General features: G+C 33.8%; 1 protein-coding gene across 1 annotated transcript; it reads left to right on the top strand.

Moving 5' to 3' along the window:
- Positions 1 to 10,801: 10,801 nt before the first annotated feature.
- Positions 10,802 to 12,107, top strand: LOC141671912 (U-box domain-containing protein 19). Its single transcript, XM_074478352.1, has one exon. The coding sequence runs from the start codon at positions 11,007 to 11,009 to the stop codon at positions 11,970 to 11,972; it is 966 nt and encodes a 321-aa protein (XP_074334453.1). The 5' UTR covers positions 10,802 to 11,006; the 3' UTR covers positions 11,973 to 12,107.
- The last annotated feature ends 3,784 nt before the right edge of the window (positions 12,108 to 15,891 follow it).

Here is a 15,891-nt window from a genome sequence, read left to right on the forward strand (position 1 = left end):
TTTATTGATCATACACTATCTTCGTGTACAAATTCCTATACCCAGTAGAGCCCTAATAATTGACCCTGGAGACTAAGAACTAAACCAAAGCATAGTTCAGTGTACACAAGATGACTATGATGACCTCAAGTCTAAGGATACTTGTACAACTATCACTATGTGAACAACTGCTGACACGTGAGTGAACTCCATCAGTTGTTCAGCTGTGCGAGTCATGTTCAGTGAACTTATTCTATAATAAGCACCTATATACTAGCTATAGTGTCACCACACAAATGTCTATGAGAACATAAATCCTTCAAAATGAAGCAAGCATAGTATGTACCGATCTTTGCGGATTATTAATCCTATGACCAGGAACTATTTAAGTTTAGAGTTATCATCTTTTAGGTCTCACTATTATGATCTCATCATAATCCATAAAATCTTTACTCTAAACTATGGTATATCTTATTTAAACACTTAAATAGATAGAGCCCGTAATAAAAACAAAACAAGTCTTTTATTAATATCAATGAAATCAAAACAGATTACATAAAAGTTATTCCTAAATCCTAATACATGATTGGACTTAGGACATATTCCTTTCAATTTGAATCTAACTATGAATGATCATCTACTTTAACAAATAATTTCAACCCAATTCTTTTTAAACCAAAATAGGATTTGATTTTTTTCAAAAACATAACATGCAACTATCGAACTAAGCGTTTTCAATTTGTTAGAGTTCGGCCAAGCATCATAGCTCACCACCGACTCACCGGAGTTCATCGTCGGTGGCGGTGGCTTCTCGGTGGTGCCCTCATTCGAGGGTAGCCTGATATCATCAATCATATCTAACAATCTCCCCACACTTGTGCATTATGTAATTATGTACAAGTTCTAATTGATGATGTTAAAAATATATAAATGCAGAAATCAAATAAGCATATACAATCTTACAAACAGTGGTTATCAGACTTTATTCTCCATTCCCGAACTCTAACATAGTCTTCAGCTTCTTCAAGGAAATCTTCAATAGATTTTCTTCCATAACATCCAAATACCATTGCATCCTCTTTTTGATATCTTTTAACTCATCTGTTGATTCATCATTTTGATAGATGGCTGCCCTGAGGTCATGTAGCTTTGAAATTCCAAGTGATAGATCATCTAGTTCAAAAAATCCAATCTTCTTTCCATCAAGATTAAAAGTTAAGACTTCCCTTCCTAGACTCATTACAACTTTGGCTCCTCCAATAGGCATATCAACAGCATATTCAGTTTGATCAATGCACTTGAATTAAACTTAATGGGCTTCAGCTGAACCTTGTTAAGCATAACCTTGGTATCAGTTTCATCTGCTTTAGTTCTCTCAGTTTCTTTTCCATTTTTCTTATCAGAATTAGATCTATTAGCATATCCTAATCCTGATCCCCAACAACCATTTTCTAAAATTTCCTGAGTTGTTTTTCCTAAGTTAGTCCAAAGCTTAATAACATCTCTTTCTTTAGCTAACTCCTTCTCTAGATAAGCATGCTTTTCTAACAGTTTTTCTTTAACATAAACAACATTATCTCTTTCTTTCTGAATTTTTATCATGGAAAGCAACTCAATTTCTTGGTGATCATTCCTTTTCTTCAACTCAGAGTTTTCACTCTTGATTCTATTATTCTCTAAAGTTTGAACCCTATAACTAACATGCAGAGATTTAAGAAATAATCTTAATTCAGAGATATCATCAGTATCAAAAGTAAGTGTGGTTTGAGGTACCTTTAATTCAGAAGTGTTATCCTCGGTGTCAGCATTTTTCATAAGGGCATAGTTGACTTCATCATCTGATTCTGATGTATCATCCCAGTTCTTTTTTTGGTGATCAAGGCTTGTTTCTTCTCAAATCTTGGCTTTCTGCAGTCAGCTGCAAAGTGTCCAATTCTATCACAATTATAACACCTTTCCTTTGACTTGTTAAATTTTCCAGACTTTGATTCCTTCCGATCAGTATTTCTTCCGTCATTCCTCTTATCAGAGTTTGAGGAATTGGACCCTTTCTGAAAAACCTTTTCCCTTTCTTGTAGACCATCTTCTTGAAGCTTTTCACCAATAGAGCAGCCATTTGTTCCATGTCTTCATTGTTGTCATGATCACTATCAGTATCTGAATCACTATCAGAGTTTGAGTCATCATTAGAGTTTGATGACTCAGTATCAGACTTTGCAATCATAGCCTTTCCTTTGGAGTAGCTTTTTGTCCTGGCTTTCTCCTTTGGCTTCTCCTCAACTTTGAGAGCAACATGTCTTGCTCTTGGTCCTTTCCTCTTGTTTCTTTGCTCCATCTCTAGTTCATGAGTCTTCAACATGGCATATATCTCATCTAGAGATACATCATCCAATTCATAATTATCCCTGACTGATGTGACTTTTAAGTCCCACTTTGCTGGGAGTGCAATAAGGAACTTCAAGTTAGAGTCTTCAAGATCATATTCTTTGTCAACCAGAGACAGTTCATTGATCAGCTTTTGAAACCTATCATAGATTCCAGTCAAGGACTCATAGTGTTCATACTCTTGAGTAAGTACTATCTTGTTCTTCTTGATAGTAGTAGTTCCTTGGCACTTGACTTCCAAGGTGTCCCAAATTTCTTTGGCAGTTTTACATCCAATTACTCTGTTAGACATAACACTATCAAGACTACTGTGAAGAATATGTCTTACTTTTGCATCTTTCATAATATATGAAAGATCCTCGAAAGAATAGTCCTTCTTATCTTTATCAATCATATTTTCTTCCTGGCCAGCAACATCAACAACTAGTTTCATTGGCTTGTGAGGACCATCATAAACTTTGTTCGGATATTCAGGATATGTTGCTTCCAAGCGCATAGCCATCTTTACCTTCTAGATTGGATATTCATGAATCTTCAAGATTGGCACATTAATAGCCTCAGATCTACTCATATTATGATTGATGGGTTGATTGGCTAGTGGAGGAGGTGGGGGTGGATTATGTTGTTGTGGTTCTCTGTCTGCCATTAAAGATTGATTTTCAGATCTTAAACTGTTTGTATATCAACAGCAAGCTCTGATACCAATTGTTAGGTCCGTAATCAACTGTAGAGGGGGGTGAATACAATTTATGCAAACAAATTTATAACAGTTAACAAAATCAACAGTTTTTATATTAACGGATAAAAATTGATTACAAAAATATTCTCTCAAAGGATGAACATTTATCCTTGAGAGCTGCTAGGTTATATGAAAGATATAACAATTTGTAACACATTTAGTGTAAACCTAATATGTGCTTATATAGTGCACAGTTACACAATCAATTAGGAATCCTATTCTATTACAATAAGGAAACCTAATACATATCCATGTATGATTGCTTCTGAAATAAAGTCCTTCACCGCCTTGAATTCTGCAGTCATTTTCCTTCTCGAATATCTACTGAAGTGACTAAATCTTGATGATATCAAATGCTGATCATCAAGTACTGATAGACAAGTACTGATGCTGTCACCTTTAGTAATAATGATATTAAGTCCTGATAATAACTTCTGATAGTTTATATCCATATATCATCAATTATATCTAACAGAGTCTAACTTGGTCAAGAAGCCAAAGAAGACAAAAAAATTGAGCTAACCAATCATGAAGCTACCTCTGTATCCTCTCAAAAAGATGCACTTGTAAAAGAGGGAAATAAACAGACTCTAGGGGCACCTTCTCAACAAGGCGTCTCTATTGAATAAAGCACTCTCCCTAGTGCAATATGTACAGAGTCTGCACCCCAACTTGAGCATTCTCAAGTTGATGAACGAAGAAATATGGCTGGCACACACAGAGAGTACATCAATTGAAACTCCCTCTTTTACTCAGGGGGAGTTGCCAACACTCAATGCTAATATCACAACTCTTATATCTCAAATTTCTTCTTCCTACAATGAAATACTTGAATTTTCTTCCCAAGTGTTGCCAGAATCAAGTGACATTGTTCAAGAAACTGTGCTCACCACCCAGGAACCACATTTTGATTGTGAGAGGCTACAAGTTGGGGTAGACTTTGATGACACCATCAAAACCACAAGGGGTTTCATAAGCTTTAACCGAAGACCCTGTGGATGTTACTCAAGCACCTTCATGTGCTAAATAATCTTCACAGATTGATAGGTTTGAGGGTAGTACTCCTGAGGGGTATCTAAATCCTCTCCAATTCAATTGGATTTTCCTCATGTAGGGACAACTCCCCTCAAAACCCTAGCTGAAATTGCATTATCAATTGAAGCTGAGAGTAAAATTACCAATGATTCAGCTATTGGGGAGGCAAGTATAGCACATTCAAGTTCTGGTTCTTTGCAAAAAGAACAAGGGTTTGAGGCTATGGTACATAATAGTAACCTTGTCAACTCCCCTCCAATTCAAATGGAGGTTCCCATTAGTAGTGAACAACAAACTATCACAACCACAACACCAGCTGTGACTCCAACTGTGACTCCTGTCACAGAGTTACCTACTACCTCCATACCCTAAACCTTAAAGCAAACATATATATCCTCTACCTCAAACACTACACCACAACCTTTGCACCTCATCTCTCAATGGCTGCAAGATGCTCAAGCCCAACCAACAGTTGTTAATGATCTTTTGGTTGAACAACTTGCAGGCCTAGACAATATCACCCAACAACTCCTCACAACAGATATATCAAACCAAGATTATCAAGCTATACTACTTCCCTACAAGGAGGATGTTGAAGAGCAACATGAGAAGATTGTCGATGAAGCAGATGGTAGTGTAGATGCATGGCTTTCCAAGGATTTTACTACCACTATGGAGGAAGCCTTAGACAAATTTAGAGAAGAATATGTGACCATTTTGGGTAGCAATACTAAGGTCCTCACTCCCCAAGAAGTGTACGATGCAGTGACAGAGGTATATAAAATACATTTAAAGGCTTTTCACCATATTGGAAGATCTATGGAAAACACTCTGGTCAGGAATCAAACTGAGGTAAAGAAATTGGTGAATGACATAACTGATGAGTTGATGCCAACATTTCAAGACATTAAAACCATGTTCAACAAGTTTTCAAACAGACTTCAAGCCCTCTCTCTAGCTCCAGTGGAAGAAAGTGTGTCTAAGGTGAGGGAGTCTTTCAAAGCTCTGTATAAAGTGATCCAGAAGTAAATCACTAAAAATAATGACTCAAAGGTCAAACTGGATCAACTTTACAAAGCTAGGTTTGAACCTTCAGCCTTAGTCATAGAGGAGGTCAAGAATGTTGTGCAAAATATGTTGGTACTTTGGCTGCATCCAGCTCACAACACCCTATGTCTACATCACCAAACCTACAAATCCAAAACCTGCAAGCTCAAATCTAATCTCTACAATCTTCAAATGATTCTTTGACAACTCAAGTCTCCCAATTAACATTTTTGGTGCAAAGTCAACAGCAAGATATAAAGTCCCTGATAGACTCCCACAAACACCTACAAATGCAAAATTCTGTTTCTTTGGGAGATATTATGGGAGCGTTAAACATTCCTCTTCCAACATTGCCGGAAGCAGTAAGGCCTGGAATTCCTAGTCCTCTAATATTGCCTGCTACCAAGACTAAGGGGGAGATAGAAGCTAGACTGCTAAAATTATCCAACCAAGCCACAGTTCAGACAAGTCAAGTTGATGTTGGGACAGAAAGACAATAAAAAGTAGGTGAGGGACCCTGTTGGACAAAGAGTTTGATGAATTGCTCAGGGCCCTCAGAGTTTCTCTAACCAATAACTTATTTACGTAGAAAAAGGCTTTTACTTATGGGAGATAATGGTAGCAAGAGAGAACTTCAAAGAGAAGAGGATTGTTGCAAACATAAATGACACAGGTTTGGATAGATGTATGCAGGTGTCTCTTACTTATCTCCAATCTAGAAGAGCATCTGAGCCGAAAATTTTAATCAACAAGGTTAATAAGGTGATTCCAGAGGACACTCTCTTGCTAAATGAACTCAGGAAGGCTCAAGTAGCTGCTTTTCCAGAAGCATATCTTTAACCTAGCAAGGGAGTGACCTACACTTGTTCATCAACCAAAAGGTGCAAACATTTCATGATTCCAAATCACTGTGTCATGGGGAACTTCAGGTTGATAAAGACCCTAGAAAATGATTTGAAAACAAAGAAGATCAAGACTATAGAATATGAAGAAATGATCAAGATATTGGGGAGATACTTGAGGAATGCTGATAATATGTTTCATAGGGCTCAATTTAACACTAAAGATGATTTAGATGATGATGAGCAGAAGAAGGATGAGCAAAAATCTTCTGGCTCAAATCCAAGTCAGTCTTCTAAAGCAACTGGAAATAAGGTGTATGAGAAGAGAAAAGGAAAGGAAGAGAGGAAGGATGATGGAAAGAAGAAGAAGAAGAAGAAGAAGAGGGATGGAGAAGCGGAAACAAAGAAACACAATGCCCAGGAAATAAAAATTTCACAAATCCAACCAACTCAGACCTCCAAACCAAGCCAAACAAACACTCAACCAATCCAACCTCAAAAACCTAAATTCTTGTACAAACAAACTGCAAACTCCTTACTCAAGATACCAATCACATCCAACCATGTCACTTTAAAGAAAATCTTAAATCTACCTTCATTTAAGCCTCCAACCAAAACTCACTTCAAGATTGTTGGGAGAAAACCAAAGAAAACGCAAGCTAATGTTAGTGTCATCTGGAACTGCTTTAGCCAAAATGATTTTCTACCTCTAAACATGAGCATAACAGATGATGATTATTTCCAACAACTATCTGCAGAAATAGTTTGAGAAAAGATGTGGAAGCTTGGAGTTGAATAAAGCTGCTATATGAAAATTGTTCTAAGTCAAGATATCGAAAAGTCACAGATCAAGTTATATCGAGAAGTCATTCGAGAAGTCCAGAATGACTTGTAGAGAAGTCCAAAATGTCTTATAGAGAAGTCTCAGAGATATCGACAAGTCAAATGAAGATGTAAAAAACTGGAGATATCGACAAGTCATTTATGCATGTAGAGAACTCAGAGATATCGACAACTCAAATGAAGATGTAGAGAACTGGAGATATCGACAAGTCAATTCTGCATGTAGAGAACTCAGAGATATCGACAAGTCAAATGAAAATGTGAAGAATTGGAGATATCGACAAGTCAATTTCTCATATAGAGATCTCAGAGATATTGATAAGTCAAAATGTGTATATAGATATCTCAGAGATATCGACAAGTCATTTCTACATGTAGAGATCTCAGACATATCGATAAGTCATTTCACATGCAAGGATTTAAAGACCTCGACAAGTCAAGTATACCTATAGAGAACTCAGAGATCTCGTTAAATCATTATACTTATCGAGATGTCACTTCTATATAAAACAAACTGGATATCTCGACATACTTCTCAAATTTAGAATGCAGAAAAGTTCAAGTTTCAAGATTATCAGTCAATAAATGATCTATTCACTAGATTGAAAAGTCTACAAAGTAGCTGGAAGAATACAAGATCAAGGGCCAAGATTAACTGGACAAAGGGTGGTCACAGACCTGCAAGATTCTGCACAGATTTGCTAAGCTAGAAATGGAAATAGAAAAAGGTTGCTTTAAAAAGTAGTTTAGTACATTTTAGTGCAAGTCTTGTAAACCCGTCCTGCTAGTCTATAAAACATGCACAGGTCCTTAGTTCACAAGTAACAAACATATTTAGATTTTCTTGTATTCTCTCAAGATAGAAGCTGAGTTCTTATTTTCTTACGAACACATAATTTTTAGCAAGACTAACTTAAGTAATACAAATTAGGTGAGTTTTGAAAACATTGTGCTTGTTGATTAATTCTGTAAACATAATATCTTTACAGTATCTTAACTGCTTTGTTCACCTACAGTCAAACCAATTTTACAAAGGCTAAAAATCCAAGAAACACATTCACCCCCTCTGTTGCATTCAATATCTAACACATATTTTCATGTCCGCAGATAATTTAATAATATTTATTTCACACTTATTCTCTCAATTAACGCATCATTATTATTTATATTTTAAAATCTCACTAAAATATCAAAATTACTTATTTTGATTTAGATTTATGTTTGAGCAGCAGGTCCATATATACATATATTTTGTCAACAACAACAACAACAACAACAACAATAATAATAATAATAATAATAAGAATAATAATATATCATTCAATAACTATATGTGAGAAACATATCAAACATAAATCTAATTTAAATTAAGTACTTTTTGATATTTCAGTGAAATTTAAAATTCTAAACATTAGCATTTATAATTCACTTATTTATATTATTAATTTGATAAATAATAATGTATGAGTTAGATGCCAACTAAGAAAATGATGTATCGAGCAAACATATACATTGAACTATTTATGCCTCTAATTAGATAAGTTATACTCCCTCTGTCCCATTCATTTCTATACACTTTCCTTTTTGGGATGTCCCATTCGATTCTATACATTTCAAAACTTACCCAAAATAGGAAAAAATTTATAATATAAAATTTAACTACATCCACTACTTTCTCCCACTACACTCACTTTATTCATTAAATATTGATAGGTCCCACCATTTTATACAATTTTATACCTTTTCTCACTACATTACATTTTTTTTTCTTTCTCTCTCATCCCACTACCTTATCAAAGTTAATATTATTTTAACATGTTTCTTGTCCTCCGTGTCCAAACCATTTGTATACAAATGGCTGGGACGGAGGGAGTATATATTAGTGTCATATTTTAACTATTATATTTTTATGATACAAATAAATTCAAATTTAGACAAATATTAAGAAACTTTCATATATATAATTACAATACAAATTTGTATTGACATTTGACACTAAGTATTGTATGGCTAATCAATCACAATTTTAACATAACAAATACACAAATTATTTTTGATCACATTTTTAACATACGAATAATAAAATAATTATGAACAAATTAATATTTTACACATATTTAGAGAATGTTCGTGCATCACACTAGAAAAAGATTGTGTTATGTTTAAGTAATCGACCTCTAAGATTTCTTGTTATTATTTCTTATATCATCTAGAGAGAGTTATGCGTCATTCTATTAAGTGTTGTTTATTAAGCTGAAACAATATAGGCCGATTGTCCAGTGCTAATGGCGATCAATGGGGGTTGTTGTAGAAATAATTGTGGTATTTATTGTGGTCCACTACTAAGGGTGATCCACGGAAGTTGCTATAAAAGTATTTGTGATTGTTTGAGATATACAACACGATCATATTTTTAACTAAGGCTATAAACCAAAAATTATACGTATGGCTGTGTTCATTTTCTACCCTACATTTTAAAGAAAATTTTCAAGAACACATTCAACTCAAATATCACCACACCCCAAAAATATGTCGTATACACAAACAAATACGTTCTCAATCCATCGATTAACGACATGAATATTTTGTCAATAATTGCATTAAAATAAATACATGTAACAACATTATAGTCACACCACAAATACTCATGCTCATGTACATAAATAAATATATCATTTATCTATCAGATAATAATATAAATATACTGTTAATAATTACAATAAAAAAATAAAATTAGAATATGGCCGTGCATAGAGCTAGTTTTCGCTAAATTAAGAAACATTAAATATTTTAGAAAGTGAGAAACTAGGAGTATAATTATATCCTTATATATAATTAGAGTAAAGCATAGATAATATGGTACGGTATGACACAGTTTGGTCGTCACAGTCCTACTAACAATTAAACAACTAAACCCACAAATATCTATAAATACCTAAGCTAGGCCCAACACCTAACTAGCATATAGTTCAAAGAAGATTTCTATTATTTGTTAACTTCTTTTCATTAAAATTAAATTTTTAGAATTTGGAAAAATAATATTGTTTCTAAAAAGTAAATGTGTTATATAATATAAATAACATGATATTATCATTTATAATTAATAGAAATTATAGCAATATAAATAACCTGATACTATTTTTATATGGTTGTGCATATTGGAATTATAATACAAGTAAAAATAAAACACAAAATTAATTTCAATTTAATAAAATTGTAATTAAAAGTTTTATAAAATTAGACAAACAATTCTACAAATTAAAATAAATAACACAATTTATGTTAAATACAAGTGAAATATTGTATTAAAAAATAATAATATTAAATCAAAAGTAATGTGTTAAATTCAATAACACCATATAAAAATAATATTAATACAGAGAATATAAATTGTTGAATAATCAATTACACCGTTTATGTTTACGCATATTGAAATTATAATACAAATAACAATATAACAAAAAATTAAATTTTAATTAAATAAAAATGTTACTAGAAACTTTTATAAAATTAGACAAACAATTCTACAAATTAAAATAAATAACACAGTTTATGTTAAATACAAGTGAAACAATGTATGAAATAAAAAATAATATCAATAGAGTCGAAAGTAATGTATTAAATTCAATAACACCATTTAAAAATAATATTAATACAATTGAAAATAATTTATTAAATAATCAATTACATCGTTGATGTTTATATTAACAATATGCATATAAGTAATTAAAAATCAAACTTATTAAATATAATCAAAAAGAAATTGAAAATTATTCACAAAAATTTATAAGAATTCTAAAAGAACAATTAAATAAACTACTAAAAAATACATAAAAATTAATAAGAAAATCCCGTGCATTGCACTGGGATAATCATACTAGAAAACAAAAGTTAAAATATGTAATTGGAGGCAGCCTACATAAGTTGGTTGGAAATCAAAGGCGGTGAGGGTCAAAAGTGAGACCGTTCTTACATATACACAACAGGGATACAATCCATCAATACAGACTACAGCAGATAGATTGATAATTACAGGCAGGGGAATTAGACACGCATATACGTATAGTACTATATCACATGGTACACGCGCAATTCAATCCAATCCAATCCAATCCAATCCAATCAAGATCTGTAGTATGATGGAAGAATCTGAGCTTGGAGAAACAACGTCAACAACAACAGTAGAAACACTTGTACACAAACTAAGCTCCGTTTCCGAACAAACCCGAACCGAGTCTCTTTGCAAGCTCCGTCTCCTCTCCAAAAACGAGCCGGATACCCGACCCATGATCATCTCCGCCGGCGCCATTCCTTACATCTCCGAATCTCTTTATTCCCCCTGTCCCGTTTCCCAAGAAAACTCCGCCGCCACTCTTCTTAATCTCTCTATTCACGATCGCCATTCCGTCATGTCTACTAATGGCCTTCTCGACGCTCTTTCTCACGCGCTTCGTAATCCTACCAGTCCTTCTGCTTCTCAATCCACCTCCGCTCTTTTGTTTAGTTTGTTGATGGAAGATCACTTCCGTCCTATTATCGGATCCAAACGCGATATTATTTATGCTCTTGTTGACTTGATTAGGAATGCTAGCTCTCATCCCAGGTCGGTTAAGGACGCGTTGAAGGCCTTGTTTGGGATTTGTTTGTGCCAAGGGAATAGAGGCACTGTGATTGAGTTGGGGGCTGTTCCGGTTTTGTTTTCCTTGGTTATGAAAGACGGGAGGGTTGGAATTGTTGAAGATGTCACCGCCGTTATTGGACAGGTTGCGGGCTGTCAGCAAGCCTGGGAGGAGTTTGGGAAGGTTGGCGGTGTGGGTGTGTTGGTTGATTTGTTGGATTTGTCGACGGGGTGTAGTTATAGGATTAAGGAGAATGCGGTTTCCGGGTTGTTGAATTTGGTGGAGTATGGGAGGGAAGAGGTTGTGGACAGTTTAAGGACTGTGGGGACGGGTTTGGTTAATGGGATTTCCGAGGTTGTCAACAACGGGAGTGTTAAGGGGAAGAGTAAGGCCAGTGCGTTGTTGAAGATGCTTCATGGTGCTGCCTCCTGTGATCACTTGGATTCGTCGTTTCAAATTTTTCAAACTGTGTCTTCTTCGTAGATTGATTGGAGGTGAGCATTGTATTGTATACTTTTGTCCTGTAAAATGTAGAGTAAATAATGCACAAACCATGTTTTTTTTTTAATTTTTATCATTCACATATAATCTATACAGGTAGGTAACCTTTATACTTTAGTATGTAAATATGTAATGAGCAAATAAACAACTGCTCTAGGGTCTAAGCAACTAATATTGTCAAGAATATGTTGCATTACAGGGAATTATACCTCATATACCTTGATCATTTTGAGTGAATGATAACCACCACTAGGCTTCTTACTTACACGCCACCATTTCCCTCTGAATCTCTGATTGCGTTGTGTAAAATTTAAAAAACATGTGTGATATACACATTATATACAGTCTCACACATTTATGGATTTGGAGAGTTAATAGGCTAACATGGATTTGGAGAGTTCCGTTGGCTCAACTTGAAATAGAATTTTAAGGGACTTTGCAGAGTGACGGGAGTTTCATTGTTTCAACTTGAAATGGAATTATAAGGTACTTTAGTTGCTAATGCAAACAACCCTTGAACAAACGAATCTACTGTTGGTTGCATACTTCCACATCTGAACATAAGGCCATCTCCAAGAGTGGCTGGCCTATTGGCCTAAATTTGGACCGATTTCGGTCCAAATCTACCCAACAGTGGCCTATTATCCTCCTGTTCCAATTTAGGCCAGTGAAGGCCGGCACTATTCACCGGCCTAAATCTTTTTAATAATAAAATATTAACTTTTTATGTTTTATATATATTCATTAGTTTTTTGATTGAATATTATTATATATATACTAAGTAGTTTTTAATTATATTTTTTAATTTTCACTTATGTATATAATTGGTATTTAACAAAAATAATTTTTTAATTCAAATTAATAATATGATTGAAGATGAACGTGATTTGAGTGCTCCAATTCAAGACTTGATCGAAATTTCATATCCAGAAGTTGAGACGGTTGAAAATGATGAAAATACTCGATATCAACAATTTCTTGGATGATATCAAAAAATAAAAATTAAAAAAGCTTGTATTATTCTTCAAGTGCATTAATTGAGCATTTGTGGGAACAATATACTAATTCGGAGTATTTTAATATTTGTTATTTTTCTTTTAGTTAATTAATTATAATATTATTTTTTCTTGTTTAAGTGTAATGTTTTTATAATTTAATAAATTTTTAAATTTGAAATTAATATGAATAGGTATGTAAATTAGTATCAACACTTTAAAATAATAATATATTAATAGTTGAAAGAATAAAATATTGATATATGAATTTGGACCAAAATTTAGACTGCACGATTGGAATAAAAGTTATCTCGGTCCAAATTTAGGCCAAAAACCTTAAGTGGAGTTGGTGAACCAAAAAATTGTATTGTCAAAAGCTTAATGATTGTGATGTACTAATTAGTACCAAGTTCAGTGGCAAAATTTATAGTGTACAGAAGCTCTGATTCATGCACAGATTGCACTAATTTTCAAAGGATAAATTGAAAGAGATAGCAGAAATTAAGATACCGGTTTGAAGTAAACTGTGCTTGTCAATAGAAGGCATGTCTTATTGATATAAAATAAACTGATAATAAATACTTGGCAATTGCAGTGATTAACATGCCATAGCTCGATTTGCTCAATACAAAATGGAGCTCTTCATTGTGGTGTTTTTTTAGTATATATATATATATATGTATATGTATATATATATGTATATAATTGTTTTGGATGCTCTGTGCACTCTGGCAGATAGAAGGCATGTCTAATCTATCTATCTATCTATATAATAAAATAGTACTAATAACTACTTACCTCGTAATTTCAGAGATTACATATGCCATAATTCAATTTGCTTAATACAAAATGGAGCTCTTGATTGAGGTAATTTGTATGGTATATATGTAATTGTTTTGGATGCTCGTGTACTAAATGAATGACCGGTACTTTGACAATTTAAACATTTATTGTAAGGGAAAATCATTAATTATATACGGTGGCAACGGAATTTAGTTGAGCAGGCGACAGGGGCTTAGTTGAGCAGGCGGAAGAGGCCGGCCGGGGCTACAAACATTAGACAGTGAATGGGTGAGGGTGACGTTAGTTGTGCAAGTTATAGGTGAGATGAAGTAGAACACGGGAAGTAGTAAAAAGATGGAGGGCTTCAAATTCAATCAACAGCTTTGCAAGGTGTCAAACCAAGAGGAGGGGGGGGGGGGGGGGGTTAGCATGCTATTGTCAAAAAACTAGGAGCCTTCCTTTGATAGGTCAAGGTAGGTGGTGGTGGGTAGATAAAACTCCAAACCCAATTAGTAACCTTGAATTGAATAGGTCAATGAAGGAGTGGTACAAATGCTTTAGATTATAAAACCAGACTTAGTCCTGGGCCTGGGCCTGGGCCTCGGCCTGGGCCTGGGCCTATGAAATAATATTGGTCTAATTCCAGCATACTTGTGCAGTCTTCCCCAACTTACAACCATGTACATGTCTAAGTCAGCATATGTACAGCGACTAACCATTCTACTACTCAACTTCCGTTCCCGAACGGCCGAACCCAACTGTGACGAGGATTGAGACATGAGATCATTAATCGGTAGATATTTTTCTATTATCCCTCTTTTTCTTTTTGAATTTCGTTTCAAACAATAATCAAAAATTTTCAAAACAATAATTTCAATAAAAAAATTCTAAATAATATATATATATAACTTAAATTTTTATTTACAAAATAAAAATTTTAAAATAACAATTTTTTACTCTATGATTGATTCATCTTAAAATGTGTGCAGAAAAGTCAAGTGACAGTTAAAATGAAATATACGAAGTATTATTTATGAACTATTATAATAACAAGTGCAACACACGAGCCATTTTCCAAGCAATATTATTGCAATATTATTGCAGTGTATTTAAATTTAAAATTTTAGCTTGCACGAGTTTTTTTGTTAGAAGTGAAATGCATAGTCTTCTAATAATTTAATTGAAGTGTGCGAATACTATTACCGTAATCAGCTTATACTTAAAGATTGTTTACAGTGTCGAATGAGGGTATATCGTGCCATGTTTAAAGTTTTTTCGCATACTTTGATTATTACAGTGATTAAAAATATTTTATTTATATGTAATTTCTGAATTAAAGATGTTTTAATGTTCATTGTAATTTGTTAAGGTATGATATAAATGGGTGTGATAGAGAATAAAATAAATCCTGATTGCGTAATTAATATCGCATTAATTATATTCACATTGGGCTGATAGTTAAGCTCATTAGAAGAGGCCAAAGACCCTTGATAGGGGCTAAAAATAGCCTAGGAATATAATTGGTGTTAAAATTAATTAGACCAGATACGGTCCAATAACGAAGCCCAGTTAGAAAGGGCCCAAAACCCTGAATATTAATTAATTTCGTAATTAATTAATAAGGGATAAATCAACTGTCAAGATGAGTCCCAATGAGGATATAAATCCTTGAAGATTAGCCCCCAAGGGACCTGATAAGATAAGGAATCCGTTTCCTACTTCCTAGGACTCCAAAGTCCATTCTAATTATGAGACTTGCCCACCAAGTCTCCTAACCCAAGTCCAATTCGAGGACTCCCAACATCTATGTAATAACCCCAATTTTTGGAATTTTTGAAATCCTTATGAATAGTGTTTTGCTGATTATGCTGAATAAGAAAACTTTTCATGCCACACTATGTAGGGGTTCTTTTATTGATCTTCTGGGGTATTATTAGTACTCTATGTGGTATATAAGTGTATGTAAAGATCGTCAGAATCCAATTTCGAACACTTTGATTTTTCCCGAAAATCCACCAGATACCGAAGGAATTGAGTATAAGGTAACAGGATAAAAATGATTTAAATTCAAGGATTATAAGAGGGGATCATAAAAGGAATATAATGTATTGAGAAAGGTTAAG

Source organism: Apium graveolens, chromosome 7 (genome assembly GCF_009905375.1).
Source record: "Apium graveolens cultivar Ventura chromosome 7, ASM990537v1, whole genome shotgun sequence".
NCBI classification, from domain to species: domain Eukaryota; kingdom Viridiplantae; phylum Streptophyta; class Magnoliopsida; order Apiales; family Apiaceae; genus Apium; species Apium graveolens.